General features: G+C 49.7%; 1 protein-coding gene across 5 annotated transcripts in view; it reads right to left on the bottom strand.

Annotated features, from left to right (window-relative positions):
- The window catches only part of LOC113015379 (semaphorin-6D-like), a 94075-nt gene that overhangs the window by 38887 nt on the left and 34325 nt on the right, over window positions 1-20863 (bottom strand). For 3 of the 5 annotated variants that reach the window (XM_080295714.1, XM_080295715.1, XM_080295716.1), the window contains 6 exons: window positions 12288-12401; window positions 6084-6298; window positions 5750-5864; window positions 4636-4693; window positions 2958-3014; window positions 2780-2881 (listed from right to left, as the gene is read on the bottom strand). In XM_080295714.1, the coding sequence (XP_080151840.1) occupies window positions 2780-2881; window positions 2958-3014; window positions 4636-4693; window positions 5750-5864; window positions 6084-6228 (477 nt within the window). In that variant the 5' untranslated portion in view covers window positions 6229-6298; window positions 12288-12401. The remainder of the gene's footprint in view (window positions 1-2779; window positions 2882-2957; window positions 3015-4635; window positions 4694-5749; window positions 5865-6083; window positions 6299-12287; window positions 12402-20863) is intronic. The other 2 variants (XM_080295717.1, XM_080295718.1) reach the window with 1 other exon arrangement.

Raw genomic sequence — 20863 nt, 5'->3', positions numbered from 1 at the left:
GAACAGAGCGCTCTGTGAGCTTCGGGTGAGCAGGTTTCCTTCTCACCGCCGGAGGTTTCAAAGCACACAAAGCTTCTGCTAAATGGGGTCATTGGCTGTCAATCAAACCGCAGCGGCACGGCGGCGTGATGGGAAAAGAAAATAAGAGCGCAGTTCTGGATTGACACCTGAAATTGTGGCTTTTGTTGTGAAAGTGTCGTTAGGTCTCGACAAGGGGTCCCGATCCACCTGACACTTTCAATTAGGATCTGGGGACGCCGTCATGTCAACTCTGCGCTCATTAACCCGACGCTGGTGACGGCGGGGGGAGCTGAGCGGCTGAGAGGATAATGGGCACGGAGAGAACAGACGCACTCAGACACAGCAGCGAGTTGTTAGGAAACAGTGACGGGAAACAAAGGCGGCGCTCACTTTATGCGACTGCGGTAATCAGTCACAGCAGCGCTCAGCAGGAAGCACGGCTCCATTTAATTGACTGGAATTAAAAAATTAAACATTTTAAAATAATAACTCGCAAAATATCAAAGTCATTACCTTCAGTTCATGTCAGAATGACTCACGTCCAGAAGCAGCAGGACGGTGCTCTCACCACTGAGCTGTGATTGGTCCTTTCATTAGTCCTTCACTCATTATTACACATGGACACACAGGCAAACCTGTCTTACTGCTGCACCCGCAAGTTCCAAAAAGGCACCACTTTTACTTTGAAGGGGGACACTCTCCGTTTCCTGTTTGCATCCTTTTTCACATTTTACTGCAGCTGATCGAGAGCCTGAGGCCCTGTATCAACATGCATCAGTCGGAGACCAAGTACTGCTCCAGTTCAAAGTACGCATCAAGCCGAGAACGCGAAACAGTCCCGGATGTGTTCTCGCTCCGCCCGTTTTATCGAGCATGCATCGGTGGTGACTTGTGTGTAGCTGGTACAGCTAAATATCCCAGAATGCATTTCGTCCCAAACCCAAACGTGGCAATGGCGGACGAGCGAGGCTAAAAACTTTTAAATATTACTCTTTCTGGGTCACAAAATAAACTTTTAAGTTATTTTCAGGAGAGAATGTAGCTGTGTGAACTTCATATATCTGCTCGATTTATCAAGATATCACATATTTCCAAACGCGCTCCGACGTTTTCGGAGACGTCTGTGACCCGCCAGCTCCATAGCAGACAGTGAGGTCGAGGATCACTAGAGCCGGCGAGAACAGCGGACTCCCGGCACATTGTTTACAACCCCCCCACTGAGGTTAAACATGATATGTAAGTCACTTAGCTCACTTCTAAATGTTAATGTTTGGTGTATTTCAGTTTTATTTGTTCCTGAGTAAACCGGTTTGGCTGTGATCAAAGTTAAGCTTCATAACATATTACTCACAGTGAAATTAAGAGGCTCCAGACCTGTGACATCGTTCTCGCCGAGTACACGAGCACGGACTCACTTGAGAATTGAGAAAGGGCCTGAAACCTGCGAGTGACCAAAGCAGCTGCCAGCTTTTCAGTGCAGCATCCTCTCTGTAACCCCCACCCACCCGACATCCACCTACCCAACACCCTAACCCATTGTCCGACATCCAAACACCCAACATCGTGCAACCCCACCCGACATCCACCCGCTCAGTGATTCCACACTTGAACCTAGAGGCTGATATGAGCCCACTGAGCTGTGACCTCACAGAGAGCTTGCAGCCATAGCCCCTCCCCCTCATAGTTTAGACATATTTTGTATTTTAAGAACTTTCAGAGCTGTTCCTGCTCTTACGGCTCATACAGCTCTACTCTGAGGACTTTCATCCCACACTAAAGTAATTATAGTAGATCAAAGTTGCTGTTTTTTGACTGTCTGCTTTAGAAATTTGTTTTTTAAAGTGGATCAACAGCGGGGGAAGCACCGTGAACAAACAACAACTTTCTGTTTTAAATTTACAGGACAGTCTGGCCAACGAGCGAGCGGAACCTTCTCTCCTAGTTTAAACGTTTATTTCTTCACTGCAGAGTTTCTTCATCATGTAGGAAACACAGAAACGGCTTCTTCTTCTTCTGACATTCACATATCTGACTCTGACAGGAGGGGGAGTTTCACTGGTCTGGTCCAGTGAAGGTCAAAGTGGGCTGTCCATGTAAAGTGGGTTTGATGTCCGTGCAGGATTGTGTGAAAGGATGCGGTGAACACGTCTCATTGGGATGACTGTAATTCAGCCCTCAAACACGCACGAGAAAAAGCTGAAGAGGGGAAAAATGAGCTTGCCTTTGCTTAATGATCGACTGTCTCATAATCCACACGCAGCCAAATACGTAAAGAAAATTAATAAAATTAAAGTCTAATTAAGAGCTGGAGGAACTCCGACACGCTGCAGTTTAAAAGCTATCGAATTTAATATTGAGCTGCAGAAGGAGAGACACAACGCAGCTGTGAGTTCTTTAAAGCCCCCGCTCCAAGCGCGCCCCCTCTCCGAGCGCGTCCCCTCTCCAAGCGCGTCCCCGCTCCAAGCACGCCCCCTCTCCAAGCACGCCCCCTCTCCGAGCGCGTCCCCGCTCCAAGCGCGCCCCCTCTCCAAGCGCGCCCCCTCTCCGAGCGCGTCCCCGCTCCAAGCGCGTCCCCGCTCCAAGCACGCCCCCTCTCCAAGCACGCCCCCTCTCCAAGCACGCCCCCTCTCCGAGCGCGTCCCCGCTCCAAGCACGCCCCCTCTCCGAGCGCGTCCCTGCTCTGAGCGCGCCCCCTCTCCGAGCGCGTCCCCGCTCCAAGCGCGCCCCCTCTCCGAGCGCGCCGCCATCTGAAGCTCACCTTGTAGTTTCGGCACGTCGGGTTGAAAGCGTTGGTCCCGCAGGCAAACAGCGTCTCGTCGTTTCGAGGCACCAACACCTTCACGTAGTTGTAGCACTCGTCCTGGAACACAAAGGCAGAGTTAGAACTGTGAGGAAAACTGACGGAGCAGCAGAAGCAGAGGTGGAGGCGAACTCACGCTGTTCTTCCCTCTGACCGTGCACTTGCTGACGTCGTTGGACTTCCACGTCAGCTTCTGAAACACAGGAAGAGGAAAGTGAGGGCGTGATTTTCTCAGCATGTGGGGGACAGAGGTTTGATTAGATGTGAACACGCGTGCGAGGAGGCGGAGCAGCAACAGCTCACACACACAAACCTCAGTCTCAACCACAACACCAAGCAGCCACCTTTTCGCGCTCTCCATCAGCACCGACGTTCTACGCCTAACCCAGCATGCTTCACTTCTCTGCTGCTGAGTCATCGCTCCACAGAAAAATGCGACCTATTTGGGCTGATTTGGGTTTTAAAATAGAAACAGGATGCCTCAGCGTGCAGCCTCGCAGCGAGCATCATTTCACTCACACTCAGCGTGCATCAGAGGCAGCGTCAACAGGTCTGATACCATGCCAGAAATGTAAACACACCTACAGATAACCTCGACAGACAAAAGCCCAGCCTGCAGCTTGAAAGAGGCGGGGCTACGGGCCTGTAAACCCTTTTATTCATGATGGATTTAAAGAAATGGGATTAGATCCCAGCTGGATACAGATTATTCCCGTCTCTCCCCCTAAAAGAACAGATGTGGGCGATCAGCGCCGTGGTAAAACGTGCTAAACCCGACGAGAACACGAGTCCATAACTGCAGATTAAAGCGCACACAGACCGACGTGGTCCTCGCCGTGCCGCTCAGGTCGGAGCACCGATAACGAGAGTAACAGCTCACATCAAAGAGCTGCCGCCGCCCGCCGTCCCACAATGCACCGGGAGGCCCATTACCGTGAGGAGCCCCCGTAACCTCTTCTCTTTGATCAGGAGGACGTGTGCAGATCAAAGGAAGCGCGTCCTTTGTGCGTCACGCACAGTTTTGTTGTGCGCGCTGATATTTACAGCGAGCACCGTGAGCAGGTCAACAGCAGGTCCACGCAGACACCCATCAGCACCAAAGGCTGCAGCGAGCAGCGCGGCACGCTGACATCATCGCCGCTGACGGCCAGCCGAGGAGAAGGAAACATCTGCGGTTTCTGTCTGCCCAACAGAACATGAGCATCTCTCACCTCCACCTGGCTCCTCTCTCACGCTGGAGGACATTTTGGCGTCCACGTGGAGGGTCATCGTCACGCAGCCTGACACACTAACTTCAAAGCAATGAGCTGCAGCAACGGGAGGAGGAGGGAGCTCGAAGCAGAACATTTCACTCAGTTCTCTCTGAAATGAACTTTTTGTTTCACACGACGCTGCTGGTGATGCTCTTCCACACCCACTGTGACGTGGAGTGCCACAGAGGTCTGTCCTCGGTCCCCTCCCTTTAACTCTGCATGGATAGGGCCAGCTGTGACACTGAACCCACGCTCTGACACGTGAGTGTCGTGATGTGAACGAGGCAGAAACGCACGTATAAGAACCTCTTTGAGCTTCCTGTCAGCGAGCTGCTCGGAGGTCTGCTCAGCTCAGCCTCGGTCTGATGTCTTACAGCTCAAGCAGCTTCATGCTCGGCCCCACACCTCACAGCTCTGACTGCCTTCATGTGCACTCACAGATCGTTGCATTTGTCTTTGAACATTTTATCCTAAGACCGCGTGTGAGGAACGCTCGGAGGCGACACCCCGACAACTCCACGCAGCCATGTCGTTGTGTGTTTACTGAGCGATCGCACTCACCAGCTGTGGGACGACCTCCCCTGAAGCCGTCGTCAGGTTGACTGCGAACACGTGATCCCTGCGGAGGTCAAAGCACAGAGTCAGCCTCTTTAATGGACTACGATCGACGTGCTGCCCATCCAACCCCTCCATGATGCACTTCCTATCAGGAACACTGACAGCTGTTCATTATTATTGATTTTGCTGTTGATTCTAATGTTTCTGATAAAACATATTCAGTGATGAAGTCTCGACCGCTCTCAGGCCATCTTCAAAGGCTCGCCTCAGATCCTTGCGTGTTCGCCGTGTCCTAAAAACACGGATCCTCATGTATGATCTGTGCTCTGCACCACGGTGAGGGATCTTAATAATACTCAAGCTCCAAAGGGCTATTGTGATATTCCAAAAAACTGACGTAAGAACTTCCGTCGCACTTTCTACAAAGACCTGCTGCGTGGCAGAAAGTCCTCGTGACGCTCTGAATGAATGAATTAGTATTTTGGTTCTTCCATGGTGTGTGTCCTACTCACAGCCCCGGACTTCATGGATATTTTAATGAGCAAACTAACAGCACAGAGCTAAACGTCAGCTGGGCAGGCTGGAACCATCCGGAGGCCAAAGTACGTCCGACTGGTCACTTCCTGTTTCCAGAAATATTCATTCTGCTGTTTATGTGACAAACGGGAACCAAGATCCTCTCAGAGTACAGCCGACAGCAGGAAACACTGGCAGACGTTCACCTGAGTAAAGGCATGTTCGTGGTCACGAGTCATTCCTGACTGTTGCTGCTCTCTGAGCTGGATTTGATTTTCAGGATCAACAATGAAACCAATTTATGGACAGCAAACGTGAAAAATGTCTCTTTGATTTCCTCCAGCCTCAGGTTTACACTGACAGGAACATCAAATCATCATTTAAAGAGACTGAAACGATTTAGAGCTCACAGGAACACTTTGATGTTCACGTTGAGCCTGCTGACCGACTCACTACTGCAGTGCAGTGTGCAGCTACGGGAAACTCACTATTGTGTCCTCACAGGTCACGTTTACTAGTTTACTCAAGCTGCTGAAAACACACAAGTGTGCGTGCATGTGCGTGCGTGCATGTGCGTGCGTGCATGTGCGTGCGTGCCGACCTCGCTGCGATGTACAGCACGTGGTTGATCCGTAGCATCCTCTGGAAGTCCAGGCCCAGCCTCAGCGTGTCGTTGTCCTGAAGCAAACCCTGAAACCCCGGGTACTGAAACGACTCTGTAAACGCACAAAAACATAAACGTGTGTGTGTGTGTGTGTGTGTGTGTGTGTGTGTGTGTGTGAGCATGCTCACAAATGTGGGTGTGGTCAGTTAAATCAGAACAAACAGGAACACAGCAGAGATAGATTGTCTCTGTCCAATCAGATGAAGGAACGGTTGCTATAGTGATGTGAAACGACCACAGTGGGACATCATCACCATCGCGCAATACTCACGCTCTGAGCTGACCACGCTGATCGGCTCCAGGTCTTTGGGGAAGGGCGTGGTTGAAGCTGACTCAGCCGGCAACCAGGAAGTGAGCAGCAGCAGCAGCAGCAGGGTTGGGAGTCGCCATGGCGACAGCCAACAGGTCAGGGCCATTGCGAGGAAAGAAATGGAAGGAGGAGGGGGCGGTGGAACGGTGATGTCAGCAGGTCATGGTGGACGTCAGCTGTCAGGAGAAAGACACAGAAAGAGGTGAAGGTTAGACAGAGAGGTCAGAGTTCACCGTCTTAGGAGCTCTTCTATGCTGTGCCATGCACGGAACAACATAGAAGAGCAAAGAAGGCAGTTCAAAAAAGCCCCCCCCCCCGACAGCCAAACCCATCTGTTCTCTGATTGGATTGTTACATTTGTGATTGACATGACATTGACCAATCAGATGAAAGGAAGAAAAATAGGGTCAAAATTCGTACCTGTAACTTGCAGGGTCTTTTTGGCTAAGTCCACACACTAATCTTTTTTACAAGTACAAAATACTTATGACCACATTTTGAGCCCATACTAATGTTCACATGTTGGACAGAGAGGACAGATGGTTTGAAAGAGGAGTGAAAGAAGCATCTATGTCCACTGTGAGCGACCATCTTTGAACAGAGGCGGGGTTTACGACACCAACTCTCTGCCATCTATAATACAGTTTTGAGATCCTCCCCAGACGCCTTAACACCCACTCACATCCTGGGCCATCTGACCTCAGGAAATCACATGATAGGGTGGGGCCAGGTTTCACAATGAACTCACTCGAAACTCTGGCTGATTGTGGCTGATCTACCTAATCATGTGATTAGAGGATCATCAGGGGGTCCTTTTGTCCCTCTGTGGGGGGTCACTCCCACTAGGTTTATATCTGGGACTCTCCACCATTTGACCTTAGAACTGAAGAAGCTTCTCGGATGAGAGGTGAAACGTCTTCAAGTAACTTAAAGAAGTCCAGACGCTTTTCTTTGCAAGCTCCTTAGACTACGATGACCTGGATGACTGAGAACCTTCACAGACATGTCAGAGTTCACCGCTCTTCAGCCACATCTATAAATCCTGAGGATTAGCATATCGCTCAGCCATTACCCGACGGGCGTTCAATTCTGACTGTCAGCACATTAACACAGAGCTCTCATAGCTGCACAGGTGTGCCGTGTCCACACCACCATCGTTAGCAGGGCGCCCAGCGAGGCTGCACGAGCAGTAACTCCACCCCTCTCTGTTCCTTTTCTCCTCCACTGCTTCATGGACAGCAGCTTTCCATGACTCCTGCTTCATAATAATGCTTCTGTATCTGATCCTGGGCCTCGGAGAGGACACGGTTCATCTGTGTCTGAAAGAAGCTGTTTTAGCCCCTCCCCTTTAACAGCTTGCTTCTGATTGGGTTCCCTTGCAAACAGCAGGTTTGACCAGTAGGTGGATAACAGGAACATCTGTTCTCTGATGTTATCTGATCTCCTGAAGGCCCCACAGTCCCACTGAGGACCTCTGTGTGTGTGAGTGCCTGTTTACATATGGTTGTGGGGACCAACAGTCACTAATGAGGACAAAAATGCCCGTCCTCATGAGTTTGAAGACATTTTTTAGACTCAAAATGTGGTTTTAGTGTCAGGGTTACAGCTAGGCTCTGGGTTATGGTAAGCAGCAAGAAAGCATTATGTCAATTAGATGTCCTCACTAAGACATAAAAACAAGAATGTGTGTGTTTGTGTGCTGCAGGTCAATAGGAGCTGCCGAGGGCGCCCCCTGTAGGCAAGCCCCTCCTCCGCTCGCTGGTGTCACAGTGAGTGAGCATGAAGGTGAACGCTCTCCTCTCCATCACCTCCTCCTTCCTGTCGTCTCCTCACCTCACACCTGACAAATGAAAGGTGGAGAAGGCGGTCCCAGAGGTGACCAGTCCACTCCTCCTCCTCTTTATTCCCTGGCCTAGAAATGAAGGAGAATGAAGGAGGCGTCACTCCCTCCTCCAGTTTTGGATCTGAAAATATCGCTTTTCTTCCTCCTCCTCAGAAACATGATGGAGGCCGCTGGTGCCAACACCTTCCTCGTCTCCATTACAAGGTGTGAGGAGGAGACAGGCGGTAGAACGTGGAGGAGTCTGAGCATGCCCACAAACTGCTCCCTGAGGAGCGAGCGCGTCGCCATGGTCACATACAGCTCACCGTTTCTGGTCATTTCCAACATGGCTGCCATGTAATCAGCCCTGATCTGAGGAAAGCTGATAGAATGATCACTGCATGCATTAGTGCTTCGAGCACCAGGCCACGCCCCACACACGCTGCAGAGGACGAAACATCCAGCGTACAATGACGTGGTGATGGGATGACAGGCTGAGAGAGGAGGAGGTGGCGACCTGCAGCCGGGAGCGCCGGTGATGAAACGGGTTCAACTGACCAATCAGATTCACGTTCAGTCAGAGATCGGAGCTCAGAGCAGCCAATCCAAAGTCAGGAACACTGAGGCACGACAATCCCAAAACCACGACACAGGACGGTTACAGACGTGTGCGACTGCAGAGGACGGCGATGTGTTCAGGGACCTGTGCATCACAGGGGACACATCAGCTCCAACACAAGCACTGCATGTTGCTACAGATACGTGGCGAGAGCGCGCTCACACAAACAGTAGCTACAGTGAAAATACCAGCAGCTGATCCAGACGTTATCCTCTGCCCTACACTACAGGCCGCTGCATCAAACACATTCACACGGGTGGATTCTGGCACCATCACCCCAACACGATCGCACAAACAGGCATTTCCTCTGAAATCAACACGAATCAAACAGCAGCAGGTAAAAAAGCTCAACATCACAAAAGTGCGACGCAAAAGATCAAAGACGTGAAGAACAGACAGGAAGTCCCAGAGTGGGAGGACGATGTGTGTCCACTCAGGACGCCAGTCATCGTCACTCTGCAGCTCTGCCCAGTTTAAACAAACCTGCTTTATGAGACTGACACCTACATTAGGAGGAGCCCGGCTCAGTCTAATCTCTGGGAGCTGTACCCAGCCCAGGGGACAGCTGGGGCCAACTAGGGGCTGGTCAATTTCAGGACTTGTCCAGGTGTGTCTTTGGGAGTGGATCAGGTGTGTGTGTGTGTCATTCCTTAAATCATTAGTTTGCTGCTCGGAGCCAAAGAAGCCCTCATGTCAATTCTCATTCAGTGAGACAAGCCTGAGACCCCCCCCCCCCCCCACAGCTCACCTTGGAGATAAGGTGGCTCTATTTAGGCCGTCTTTGAGACATTCTGTCTGGAGCCTCGTCACATTTCCTCACGAGGTCTCTGTGACAGAAACTCATTACTATGCGCAGGTACACATGGAGGTGTTTAGGTTTGACCCTTTTGACCCTTAATGTCTCTTCCCCTCGAGTGTGTGTGTCACTGTGTGTGTTGTGCTAGTTAAAAGCAGCTGGATGTGCACACCCATGTCAGCGTTTTGTCGGTGGATGAAGGGTGGAGGGCTAAGCTATCAGCTAATGCTAGCAGAGCGTCACACAAGCTGTGTCCCAAAACGTCGGCTGCATCCTTCTCGGTCTTCGAAGGACCCGGCCCACGTAGACCGCGAAGGCCGGATGTGACTGCTGGTAATTAGGCCGGCATTTGCATTTGTTTGCCTCTGCGCTAAATCCTGCTGGGTGCAGGTATCAAGGAAACAGCAGCGCCTCTGTGAAGAAGCAGACAGGAGCACAAATGAGAGCTGCTTTCATTTCATCCAGTAAATCAGCCTCAGCTCATTACCGTCAGCTGTGCCTCCAGCCGTTTATCCTTCAAACGCATCGATATCGCCCAGCAGGAGCCGTTTAAGGAGGACCTGCGTCTAATCCTGCACCCCCTGACTCCACAGGGCCCCTCCGGCAGGTGCTGGTCTGGACTTCACCTCCACCCGTGTGATCCCAGCCCTGTCCTGCTGTCTGGGTCGTCGTCCTCGGGGCACATGACCTTTCACACTTGTGTACACTGATTTATACAAAGACCACATTCAGATCTGATCGCACGCGATCTGGTTCAGCGACGTCCCGTCTGACTGATTACACATGACTGCAGGGCTGATCGATACACCGCGGCGCTGCGAGGGAGCAAACGCGCTAACGTGAACATGCCAGTGCTCCCCGACACAGCGACGCACAGCTTAAAGTGTCCATCAGCAGATATTTCATTTCTGATATTTGAACAGCAGCCAATCAGATTTTTTCATATTTGGATAACAGCCGTCACAGAATCCATCTTTACTTTACAGTCTGTGTGCCTCGAGTCAGCTGAGCTCTGCTGCGCTCACGGACACCGGAGATAGGAATCAGCTGTTGACAGCTTCCTGTTTGTGCGCCCATAAATCACCAGTCAGCCGCCCGAGCGGCGGCTCACCTCTGTGGCCCGGTGACGCAGGATTAACCATCAGAACCACCAAAGAGTTTTTAGTGAGACTGGTATCACTGGGGTCGCCTCCCTGCCAGCGGACGCGTTTATATTAAGCTGATCAGTGAGATGAAGCTATACGGTGTGACCACGTGTGTGTGTGTGACCACGTGTGTGTGTGTGTGTGACCACGTGTGTGTGTGACCACGTGTGTGTGTGACCACGTGTGTGTGTGTGTGTGTGACCACGTGTGTGTGTGTGTGTGTGACCACGTGTGTGTGTGACCACGTGTGTGTGTGTGTGTGAGTGTGTGTGTGTGTGTGTGACCACGTGTGTGTGTGTGTGTGTGACCACGTGTGTGTGTGTGTGTGTGTGTGACCACGTGTGTGTGTGACCACGTGTGTGTGTGTGTGTGTGAGTGTGAGTGTGTGTGTGTGTGTGTGACCACGTGTGTGTGTGTGTGTGTGTGTGTGTGTGAATGTGAGTGTGTGTGACCACGTGTGTGTGTGTGCGTGTGTGAGTGTGAGTGTGAGACCACGTGTGTGTGAGTGTGTGTGTGTGACCACGTGTGTGTGTGTGTGTGTGTGTGTGTGTGACCACGTGTGTGTGTGTGTGTGTGTGTGAATGTGAGTGTGTGTGACCACGTGTGTGTGTGTGCGTGTGTGAGTGTGAGACCACGTGTGTGAGTGTGTGTGACCACGTGTGTGTGTGTGTGTGTGTGTGTGTCCACGTGTGTGTGTGTGTGTGTGAGTGTGTGTGAATGTGAGTGTGTGTGACCACGTGTGTGTGTGTGTGTGTGTGTGTGTGTGTCCACGTGTGTGTGTGTGTGTGTGTCCACGTGTGTGTGTGTGTGTGTGTGTGTGTGTGTGTGTGTGTGTGTGACCACGTGTGTGTGTGTGTGTGTGTGTGTGTGTGTGTGTGTGTGTGTGTGTGTGTGTGTGTGTGTGTGACCACGTGTGTGTGTGTGTGTCTGTGTGTAGTGAAGTACCATCCCTTGGAGCAGGGTAACTGAGAGGCCCCCTGATCGTGTAAAGCAGACGATGGAGGCTGAATGGAGGTTGGTTGTTGGAGGCTCCGCCCCCTTGGGCCTGTGACTGTTTCCAGCTGAAGTGTGTTGCATTAATGCACGGCGTGTGGAGCGAGCTCACAGCTAATCCACGCTGTAATCGATCTGCAGGGCTCAGATTTGGGCGGCACGGTGACACGTCTGTTAAGCTCTGTGAAATCCTGATGTCACGGCGCCTGAAATCGGCTCTTTGTGTTCTCCTCTCATTTGATGCACGCCGGGAACACGAGGGGAAGCTCGCCAAGCAGCTCCTGGCTCCGGTACAGATCTGCTTCCTATGATTTTGGAGGTGCTGGAAAGAGCCACGAGTGGCTGTTACATCCTCCATGCCTCGAACACAGATACACAAAGAGAAGCGTTTGGCATCGAGCTTCCTGCAGTCTGTGAGCGACAGGACTGGACTGATGTGAGCTTCATCTCTGCTCATCTTCATCATTACAAACAGACTGTAGATGATGATGACGACACGACTGAGCAAGGCTCTGGAGAAAGACTGTTTTTATAATGTTGTATATCTGTTGGTGGACCGCAGACACACCATGTGACGTGAATCATGAAAGCTGTCACATGAGGTAAAAGACTCCATGTGATGAAGCTGCATGCAGAGGACTGACAGCCACAGAGCTCTGATTAAATGAAAGGCTGCAAACGTGAGCAGACACTTAGAGCTCAGCACTGAGTCAGCCTGTCGCATGATTGGCTGGCAGCAAGAGAGCTTCAGAGGAACATTAGAGTGGTTCTGAAGGGTGACCGTACTTACATTTTTACAGAGTGAAAATCTGCTGCGACGGACAGGTGAAGCCTCTGGATGCTCAAGTGACAGCAGCAAAGCAAACAGGAAGTCAGGAGGCGGGGGTGCACCCCCTCAGACGTCCTGCAACAGCAAAACGATAAAGTTTAAAAGGACCAAAACATTTGTGCTTCAAGCTTTGAGCAAACATGACGAGCTGCTTTTAACAGTCTCTGTGGTGTTTTGATTGCAGACGCCTCATCAGGACAGACCTCTGGCTGTGTACCATGGACCAGCCCAACACATCAACCAATCACAAGAGAGGACAGTGAACCACAGCTTGATGACCAATCAGTGCAGCTCGCTGCATGAAGACATCCTGACATTAAAATTATTGCCAGCTTGGAATAAAAACACTCACAAACACTTTCCTGAAACCTGCAGGTCAACACACAAAGTACCTGCAACATACCAACAACATGCCTGCAACACAACTGAAACACACGAGCAACATGTCGACAACACACTTGTAATACACCTCCAACACATGTTGAACACACCAACAACACATGTCAATCAAACCAGCAACATGCCAACAACACCCCTGCAACACACCTCTAACATGACTCCAACACAAGTGAAACACACCTGCAACACGCCTGTCACACGACTGAAACACCCCAGAAACACGCCTGCAACACACCTCTAACATGACTCCAACACAAGTGAAACACACCTGCAACACACCTGTCACACGCCTGTCACACGACTGAAACACCCCAGAAACACGCCTGCAACACGCCTGAAACACGCCTGCAACACATCACCTTTTAGCTGAATCAGTGCAGTACTCTTTAACACTAGCAAGAAAGCAATGTATTTATAAAGCACTTTCAGGTGCTGTACACTTGATACATTAAACAAGTTCAAAAAAGAAATAATATAAATAGAGGAAACATATCATCTTTTTTTTTTTTTAAATAATTCAAATAATATTTAAAACAGTAGAATTGGCACAAATAGCAAAAGCAATAATAAAATAGTATAAAATGATAATTAGAATTGAGCTTCCTCTTGGACCTGGGTACCTCAGCTGAGGCAGGAAAGGCTCTGCCCCCTCTGAGCTTCCTCTTGGACCTGGGTACCTCCAGGAGCAGCTTGTCAGCTGGCCTGAGAGACCTGGGGGGTGGGTAAGGACGAAGAAGCTCAGAGAGGTAAATTGGGGCAAGACCGTTTAAGCCTGGGGTGCCAAACGTACGGCCCGCGGGCCGGATCAGGCCCACAAACGGGTTTAATCTGGCCCGTGAGATGATTTTGTAAAGTATAAAAATGAGCAGCAATTTTTCAATAAAGAAACTGCTGTTCCAATTGTGTCCATTGGATGGCGCAATAGCAATTGTGAGCTACTTTGTTTTGCCCTCGAAATTTAAACCCGATGTGCTTTGGCACCCTCATTGGCCCAATATGTCTCTGTCAAAAAGAGAAAAGTGGCTGCAGAGTGCAGAGTGTTCCAAGAAAAATGGTCATCCTCCTATTTATTCACGGAAGTGAAAGCTGTATGCTTGGTGTGTTCCCAGCATGTTGCAGTGCTGAAAGAATATAACCTCCGTCGCCACTACGTGAGTCTTCATGCCGACAAATATGACAACTTTTAAGGACAGCGGAGAAGAGAGAAGGTGAATGAACTGTTGGCGGGTCTGAAGAAACTGCAGTCTGTGTTTACTCACAGCCGAGGCATCAGTGACGCTGCAGTGAAAGCTAGCTACCTCGTTGCTAACGAAATTGCACTAGCTTCCAAACCATTTAGTGAGGGTGAATTTGTAAAAACATGTATGATGAAGGCATCGGAGATTGTGTGCCCTGCAAAGTGCCAGGCCTTTGCAAATATCAGCCTGACAGGAAACACAGTTGCCGACAGGATTTCTGATCTTTCAGCGGATTTGGACAAAAAAATAGTCATTTATTGTGTTTTCAGTTGCAATTGATGAAGGCACATTACAGATGTTGCACAACTGGCAATTTTCATCCGCGGAGTTGATGACACATTGACCGTCACCGAGGAGTTCGTGGAGTTGGTACCGATGACAGATACAGCGACCGCAGCTGATATTTTCACCGCACTCGTCGGCGCGTTGGACAGGGTCGGAGTGGACCGGTCCCGTGCTGTCAGCCTGGCTACAGATGGTGCGCCCTCACTGATCGGGAAGAAAGCAGGCGTTGTAAAAAGGTTCAGAGATAAAGTGCAATCTGCAAATGGAGGACGTGGTTTTTGGACTTTTCACTGTATTTTGCACCAGGAGGCTTTGTGTTGCAAGTCACTGAAAATGGATAACGCCATGAAGGTGGTCATCCAAACTGTTAATTTCATCCAGAAGCCTCAAGCACCGTCAGTTTGACAGTCTTCTCAGAGAGAAAGACCACATCTATGGCCTGCCATACCACACTGCGGTAAGATGGCTGAGCCGAGGTGCTGTGCTGAGGCGTTTCTTTGATTTACGAGAAGAAATTGAACAGTTTATGGAAGAAAACTGGAAACCAGTGTTAGAATTTCATTCTGCAGAATGGATGCAGCACCTTGCATTTATGGTGGATGTTACAGAGCACCTGAATAACTTGAACAAACAGCTGCAAGGACGCAACAAAGTTGTCACGCAGTATCATGACAGCATTTCAAGTTGAAGCTGTTATTGTGGGAGACGCAGCCCACCGGTGGTGATGCAGCTCACTTCCAAAGTGTTGCGGATATGAAGCGGTTCAAAGATAAAATAACGGGACTGTTACTAGTTTGAGCAACGATTTCAGATTTTTGGTGAACTGGAGAAAGACTTCAAAGTTTTGTGCTCGCCGTTCACCGTGAATCCTTTTGATCTGCCCGTCAGCATCCAACTTGAAATAACAGACTTGCAGCGTGACTCGGATTTGAAGGGCAAATTTGCTGCAGCTGACTTGAACACATTCTATCAGAATCTCCTGCCTGGTTACCCCAACTTGATGCCCTCGCTGCAAAACTATTGTGCATGTTGGGAACCACGTATCTTTGTGAGCAAGTTTTCTCTGTAATGAGCATAAATAAAACAAAACTGCGCTCAAGGCTCACGCACAGGCACTCGAATCACATCCTGAAGTTAGCTGCTGCTCAGGATGTGAAGCCTGATATTGATGAGCTGGTGAAAGCTAAAGATGCCAGGTATCAGGAGTCACATAAACGATGCAACCCCACTGAAAGTGCTGCATGAGACACCCTGATGTACTTCTGTGATCTGTGATATACTTCTGTGAATCACTGAGGCGCTGTGTGCTTGTTCTTTGTCCTCAGGATTTTCAAATAACTTGAGGTGTTTTATGATTAATAGCTACTGTATGTTGTGCCTGTACTACTTTGAACACAGGCTCTAGCTTTATTTTTATGTTGATCGTATTAAAACAAAGAAAACAATCTGAAGTTGTTGTTTTTAAGTTATATACACAATGATTTTACCAGTCCGGCCCACTTGAGAATAGACTTCTCTCCATGTGGCCCCTGAACTAAAATGAGTTTAAGACCCCTGCTTTAAGCATTTAAAAACAAACATGAGAATTTTAAATGAACTGTGTTCACACCGAACGTGATAAATCACAAAACATAAATCTTACATAAAACATTTTGTAATTATACAGGCAGCCAATGGAGTGAAGCCAGGATGGGAGTTATGTGCTCTCTTTTGCGAGTTCTGGTTAAAGGTCGTGCAGCAGCATTTTGGACCAGCTGCAGACGAGAGAGAAGATGCTGACTAACTCCACAATACAGCACATTACAGTAATCCAAACGAGATGGAATAAAAGCATCGATTACGGTTTCAAAATGCAGCCTGGATAAAGTAGGTCTTATCTTTACCAAGCGCCTTAAATGATAAAAACTGGACTTGACAGTAGCCCTAATTTGACTGTCTAATTTAAAATCACTGTCCATCTTAAAACCCAGGTTAGTAACAACAGGTTTAAAATACACAAGGTTCACAAGGTCCACTAGGACCAAACAGAATCACCTCAGTTTTGCTTGAATTACATCTTAGAAAGTTTAGGGACATCCGAGATTTAATGTCTTCTAGAGATGCTAGAAGTGGCTTAATAGAGAAGGCATCGTTCTGCTTCAGAGGCAGATCAATCTGACAGTCGTCAGCATAGCAGTGGAAGGGTAATCCATGCCTTCTGAGGATGGTTCCCAGGGGCTGTAAACATAATGAAAAAAGCAGAGGCCCTAAAATTGAGCCCTGTGGGACCCCAGACTGAAAGGCAGCAGAGGAGGACTCATACCCTGAAAGGTTAACACTAAAAGTTCTGTCAGAAAGATAAGACCTAAACCATTTCAAAGCAGTACCACGAATGCCTGCAAGATGGTGCAAGCGAGTCAGTAAAATGTTGTGGTCTACAGTGTCAAAGGCAGCTGTTAGGTCAAGAACAACACGATTACCAGAGTCACAGGAAAGGAGGATATCATTAAAAACCTTTAAGAGTGCTGACTCCGTGCTATGAACGTTTTTAAAACCTGATTGGAAGACCTCTGGGACACCACTCTCCTTTGGTTGCAACCTTCTCAATGAAAAACACATAAAATCATCAGAGAGGCCTCCAAGCAGCCACTTTGTGGAGCATTTAAGACTGAGTCAGTAGAGTTAAATAACACGTGGATTGTGACTGTTGGAGGAAATGATCTTAGAGAAATATTTTCTTTTAGCCTCCTTGACCGTATCCTGATAGAGGCGCCAGCAGTCCTTTAGGATTTGAAGAGACACCTGCAGTTTGTCCCTCTTCCATCTGCGTTCAGCTCTACGACACTCCCTCCTCACAGCCCGAGTGGCGTCGTTAAACCAAGGGTCCGTTTTAGCCTTGGGCTGCCTGGTTATTAATGGTGCCACAGAGTCCAGAATGGTTAGGCAGTACGATCAGCGGGGAACTGGGCAGCAGTGGAAGGGTTAATAATCCGACAGCGGCGAACAGGAGCGCTGGTTTGAACTGTAGTGCGTGAAAACGCAGCATCAAATAATACAGCCATATGGTCAGAGAAGGCAGTGTCAGTCACTTCCATGTTAGACACAGGTAGACTGTGCGACAGGACCAGGTCCAGTGTGTGTCCGTGTTCATGTGTGGGACCAGGTACGGGCTGGACCGGATTAAAAGAATCAATGAGGCTTAAAAACTCCTTCACCTGAGGTTTGTCAGGGCAGCAGACATGGATATTAAAACCCCCACAATAAGAACGTAGTGGGCATATGATTAATGGTGCTGCGTGTGGCGGGCTTTAAGGCTCAGCTCAGATTTAGACAGAGGAAGATGAAGACAGAGGCCGAGAGCTACAGCAGAGTTCAGCCTCACATTGTTTTTGTCCAGATTTGGATTTTAAAGGATTTGATTCTAGGACACTCCCAGCTGGAGTTTGTGCTCTAAAGGAACGCAGTCAGGGTTTAAGGGGGAAGTTTGAAGGCAAACTCAGGACGCAGTAACACGATTAAAGGAAGCTCCTCGTGTAAAACAAAGAGGCTCCCCTGGTGCCGCTCAGCGAGCATCTGCAGCTGATTGGATTTGTTCAGGATCGATTCTCTGGAGGATTCTGCTCTCGGCTGGTGGCACGAGTCCAGATCGAAGGAAATCTTATCAGCTGCCATTAGGCCCGAGGCCCATCGCTCGGCTCATTTCGTTCACAGAGAAATAAAACAGTGAGGCAGGAGGAGGAGCTCCCTGTGGATGAACAGAGCTGGTTTCTCAGGAAGAGGAACTCAGTGGCGTGTAGCCTGAGCACAGCAAGCGACTGCCTGCTCACAAAGAAAAGTGTCCGTGCTTGTTAGCAGAAGTTCTGCACGAGCTAACTTCACCTAACGAGCTAATAGGAGCCATTAGTGGGCTCCAATTAGAGGAATCCCTCCTAACGAGGTCAGACAGATCAATAGCACAGGGAGAGGAGTCGCGTATCAACACCTCTGCAGGCTTTCAGCCTCACTCCTAGCCTGCTGGTTACCACGGTTACCAACACGACCTCTGACACTGATCAACAATTCCTCGCAGCTCGTTGTCCCATCTGTGCAGCGAAGTCATCTTTAACATCACGCAGTCTGAAACCTGTAGCTCCACCAGGCGTGGAGGAAGGTGAGGGAGGTGGGTCATGTGACACAGACAGAAACAGACTGAGCCAGTCAGACCTCAGCGCACACGCCCAGACTGGGGTCAGAGGCCATTAGGTCACTACACGATGGTCACTCGTGTAGAACACCTCAGACAGAGGCTGCTGCACCAAAAGCTTCACTGTGATTGCTCTGGTTCGAGCAGGTTGCCTTGGTCACCGGCAGTCAGCGAGGAAGGCGACTTCTCTGCATCTCCACGTATCTCTGACCTGCGACCCATCAGTTACCATAGCAACCTCACAGTGGGTGTCGGTGCAGTACTGTACGCCTGTTATAGCACACGGGTAACCATCGCGAACCTCCACCGACCACCCACCAGCTGGTTGGAGAACATCTGTGAGGCTGTGGCACCGCTTCAGGAGAAGTGTTGGCACAAAGGAGCCTGCTGAACGTTAGTCCCCGCCCCCGCCACGGCCCGTGACCTCAGCGCTAACAGCGAGAAGAACAGCTCGACTGGCCTCCTCGTTCACACGCTTCGCCTGCCTTTACACCACCTAGCTGTCCATCTATCCAGTCATCCACCTATCCGTCCATTCATCGACACATCCACCCAGACATCCACTGCGAGCTCGCTGAGATCTTCTGATGTACACTTCAAACAGACTGATCAATAATCTATACCTGCTGCTGTAAACAGGCTCTCTGATTGGCTGCGGTCAGTGTCCTCTGAGCTTTGTTTTCATGTTTGCTGCTTTGTTCCAGTTTCAGTCATTCAGCAGATTAATCCTCTCAGCAACAAATCTGATCCTCATCATCCTCATCCCCATCTCACACGCACACACACACAGACACACATGCCTGTCCGACTCTAATCCCACATGTGATTGTTTGCTGAGGTTAATCCTCGCGTCTGCCTCTGCCGTCCACTCTGATGGATTTACTTTCATCCCTGCGTTGACATCTCATTACTTCCTCATGCTCAAGTCCCGCCTCTCTCCTGATGACATCGGTACCGTTTTACTATGGCGCTCAGGTGAGTTTTTAACACGGGGCACGTTTAGCTTCATGTCTGTGATTCGTATCAGCAGTTACACCACAACATGTTTCAGGCACCACCACCGCCGCCACCCCTACATCATCTAAGACCTTCCAAAAACCTTCAAACAGGGGGCGGGGTCAGTCATTAGAAAGGAGGACCCCACAGACCAGTTCCTGTTTTCCTTTGAACACCAACACTGACATTCTTTATCATGAACCTGAGAGGTGATTTGTCTTATCAGCAGCATTCACGAGCTGGTCTGAGCTAGTTAGCCACAGGCTAACATAACATTAGCCACAGTAACCAAGGCGACCATGACAAACACGCCGGTGACAACTATCCTCAGTCTCAGACCTGTAAACCTGTCAGCCAGGTGAATACAGGCGTTTTAAACAAGCTAGCAAAGCCAAAGTGGCTAAAGCTAAAGCTAGCTTAGCCACGGGCCTCGGTATGAGCAACGGATCAAAGCAGTGAGGAGGAAGACAACAGAGAGCAGTGAGGAAGGCTGGATGTCCGGCTGAAGGTACCGACCTGCTGGTTGATAACACGCACGTGCGCACAAACACACACCCTGGGCAAAAACATCAGAGCACACCTGAGCTCAGCTCACTCCGTGCCGCCAACCTCACAGTTTTCTCACAAATGACATCACATCAGTCTCAATCCAACGACACGCTGCACACCTGGCTGTCCCTCACCTGCACACAGGTGTGGGCGTACCTGCAGCAGTCAGTGAGACGGTGTGTTTGTAGTAACGCTGAACATTAGGGCAGAGGACCAGGTGGAGCTGCAATTGCTGCAATCAAACATGCACTTCCTGTTTCTCATGACACAGAAAAGGGTGCACAGGTACGCACTCCTAAGCTGCTGCAAGCTCATTTTCAGTGCTGCGTTTCATTCAAAGGTCAAAGTTCAAGTCACAGGAAGGAACATGGAGCACAAACACACAGAGGTCAGAGGTCAGAGCTGGAGAATAGCGTCACCAGCAACAAATGACATCAACTTAATTGGAGCTTCCTCCTGAGGCCAGCAGGTCAAAGCTCGGATGCTGGCGGTGGCGCTCAGACCAGGAACGACGGTGCCTGTAGCTGGGTCACAGGGTCAACTTCACAGAGGTCAAACAATTACCAACATGGCAGCTTACCGCCGTCCGTGGGGGGAGGGAGAGAGCCCAGCTGGTCATGTGATTGGTCAGTGGGCTCTGATATTACTGCAGTTAGAAAGGAGGGGGTCGGGGGGCTGGACTGGAAATGCTTTTATTTTTAGATCAATCACTGATTGGACAGCAGGACCTTTGCCCACGTGACCATTGACCTCAGTCCACTAAGACAACAGGTCCATTAAAGTGACATAAAAGCAGAAAGATCAACAGTGATGTCACAGCATTTTTTTTAATCTGGACATACTGAAGGAAAGACTCCAGAAACCATTTCTAATGTCTCACATTTAAACCGATTCATCGAGTTAATCAA

Source organism: Astatotilapia calliptera, chromosome 22 (genome assembly GCF_964374335.1).
Source record: "Astatotilapia calliptera chromosome 22, fAstCal68.1, whole genome shotgun sequence".
Classification (NCBI taxonomy): Eukaryota; Metazoa; Chordata; class Actinopteri; order Cichliformes; family Cichlidae; genus Astatotilapia; species Astatotilapia calliptera.
The sequence above is the reverse complement of the archived record's forward strand: the minus strand, read 5'-3'. Positions and strand labels throughout refer to the sequence as shown.